General features: G+C 54.9%; 1 protein-coding gene across 1 annotated transcript; it reads left to right on the plus strand.

Annotated features, from left to right (window-relative positions):
- The first annotated feature begins 469 nt into the window (after positions 1–469).
- Positions 470–1,273, plus strand: FTHL17 (ferritin heavy chain like 17). Its single transcript, XM_017548492.2, has one exon. It carries the CDS (start codon positions 561–563, stop codon positions 1,110–1,112), a length of 552 nt encoding a protein of 183 aa, XP_017403981.1. The 5' UTR covers positions 470–560; the 3' UTR covers positions 1,113–1,273.
- Positions 1,274–1,619: the final 346 nt, after the last annotated feature.

A 1,619-nucleotide genomic window follows, 5' to 3' on the forward strand; every position in this document is an offset into this window, starting at 1 on the left:
CCAGGCTGGAGTGCAGTAGCACAACCTCGGCTCACTGAAACCTCTGCCTCCAGGGTTCAAGCGATTCTTCCGCCTCAGCCTCCCGAGTAGCTGGGACCACAGGCACGTGCCACCAGGCCAGGCTAATTTTTTTTATTTTTAGTAGAAACGGGATTTCACCATGTTGGCCAGGATGGTCTCCATCTCCTGACCTCGTGATTTGCCCACCTTGGCCTCCCAAAATGCTGGGATTACAGGCATGTGCCACTGTGCCCGGCCTAGAGCAGTTATTTGTTAAAGATGGTCTTGAAAGGTTCAGTGCCAAATAGCATGGATTTCAGAGAGAACTCAGTGCTCGTGCTCCCCACCCCTCCCACCACCGACAGACCATACCCCTTCTTAACGGTAGCCACTGCCCACTTCCGGTTCCGTCCCTTCCGGTTCCGTCCCTTCCAGTTCCGTCCCTTCCGGTTCTGTCACACACTCGCTATTCGCCAACCGCTGTTTGTTGCCGCCTCTGCCGCTGCCCTCGCTACCACACCGACATCGCTTGTGTGTTCGCTGCACCCGTACTGCTCACCATGGCCACCGCCCCACCTCTGCAAGTGCTCCAGAACTACGACAACAACTGCAAGGATGCCGTCAACAGCCACATCAAGCTGGAGTTCTACGCCTCCTACGTGTACCTGTCCATGGCTTTCTACTTCAACCAGGACGACGTGGCCCTGAAGAACTTCTACCACTACTTCCTGTGCCTGTCAGACGACAAGATGGAGCGCGCCCAGAAGCTGATGAGGCTGCAGAACCAGCGCGGTGGCTTCATCTGCCTTCACGACATCAGGAAGCCAGAGCGCCAAGGCTGGGAGAGCGGGCTCAAGGCCATGGAGTGCGCCTTCAATCTAGAAAAGACCATCAACCAGAGCCTGCTGGAGCTGTACCAACTGGCCACCGAGAAGGGCGATCCTCAGCTGTGCGACTTCCTGGAGAGCCACTACCTGCACGAGCAAGTCAAGGCCATCAAAGAGCTGGGTGACTACGTGAGCAACCTGCGTAAGATATGTTCCCCGGAAGCTGGCCTGGCTGAGTACCTGTTCGACAAGCTCACCCTGAGCGGCCGTGTCAGAGAGACCTGAGCCCAGAAGGGCCCCACAGCCATGGGGTGCCTTCCCTAAGTTGGGCCTTCAGGTGGAACCTGCATGCTGCCCTTTGAGAACGTTCTCTTCAGTTTTTTCTCAGTTTTACTATTGTTAGCAATAAAGTTATCTGGTTCTTCTCAAAGCAATACAGGTGTCCAGTTGATGCGTGCCTGCAACTCTCACCTTTTAGGAATCAGTGCACATCCCCATGCAACTTTAAAGTAGGTATCTAGCAGTCTCTCCAACCACCACCCACCCCTGCCCCATCTGCATGCAGCTTAGGATCTGCGGGGGTGCAGGGGAATGGTATTCTATGGGCCCCTGGAAAACACATTCGTCTTCCGTTTGTAAACTATCCCGGTTTGTGGGGTGGCACGGGGTGGGGCTGGCAGTCTTGGGCCCTGGTGACTGTGGGATGTATGGGCATGGTAAAGTGTAAAACATGGTCCAGAATTCATCATAGTAGTTGCATCTGGGGAAGAAGTGAAGAGAATGGGATTGGGC

The sequence above is a fragment of the Cebus imitator genome, unplaced genomic scaffold, assembly GCF_001604975.1.
Source record: "Cebus imitator isolate Cc_AM_T3 unplaced genomic scaffold, Cebus_imitator-1.0 Scaffold208, whole genome shotgun sequence".
NCBI lineage: Eukaryota > Metazoa > Chordata > Mammalia > Primates > Cebidae > Cebus > Cebus imitator.

Bases quoted from the DNA above. Each gene is read 5' to 3' on its own strand.
- FTHL17 (XM_017548492.2), top strand. From the start codon at position 561: ATGGCCACCGCCCCACCTCTGCAAGTGCTCCAGAACTACGACAACAAC.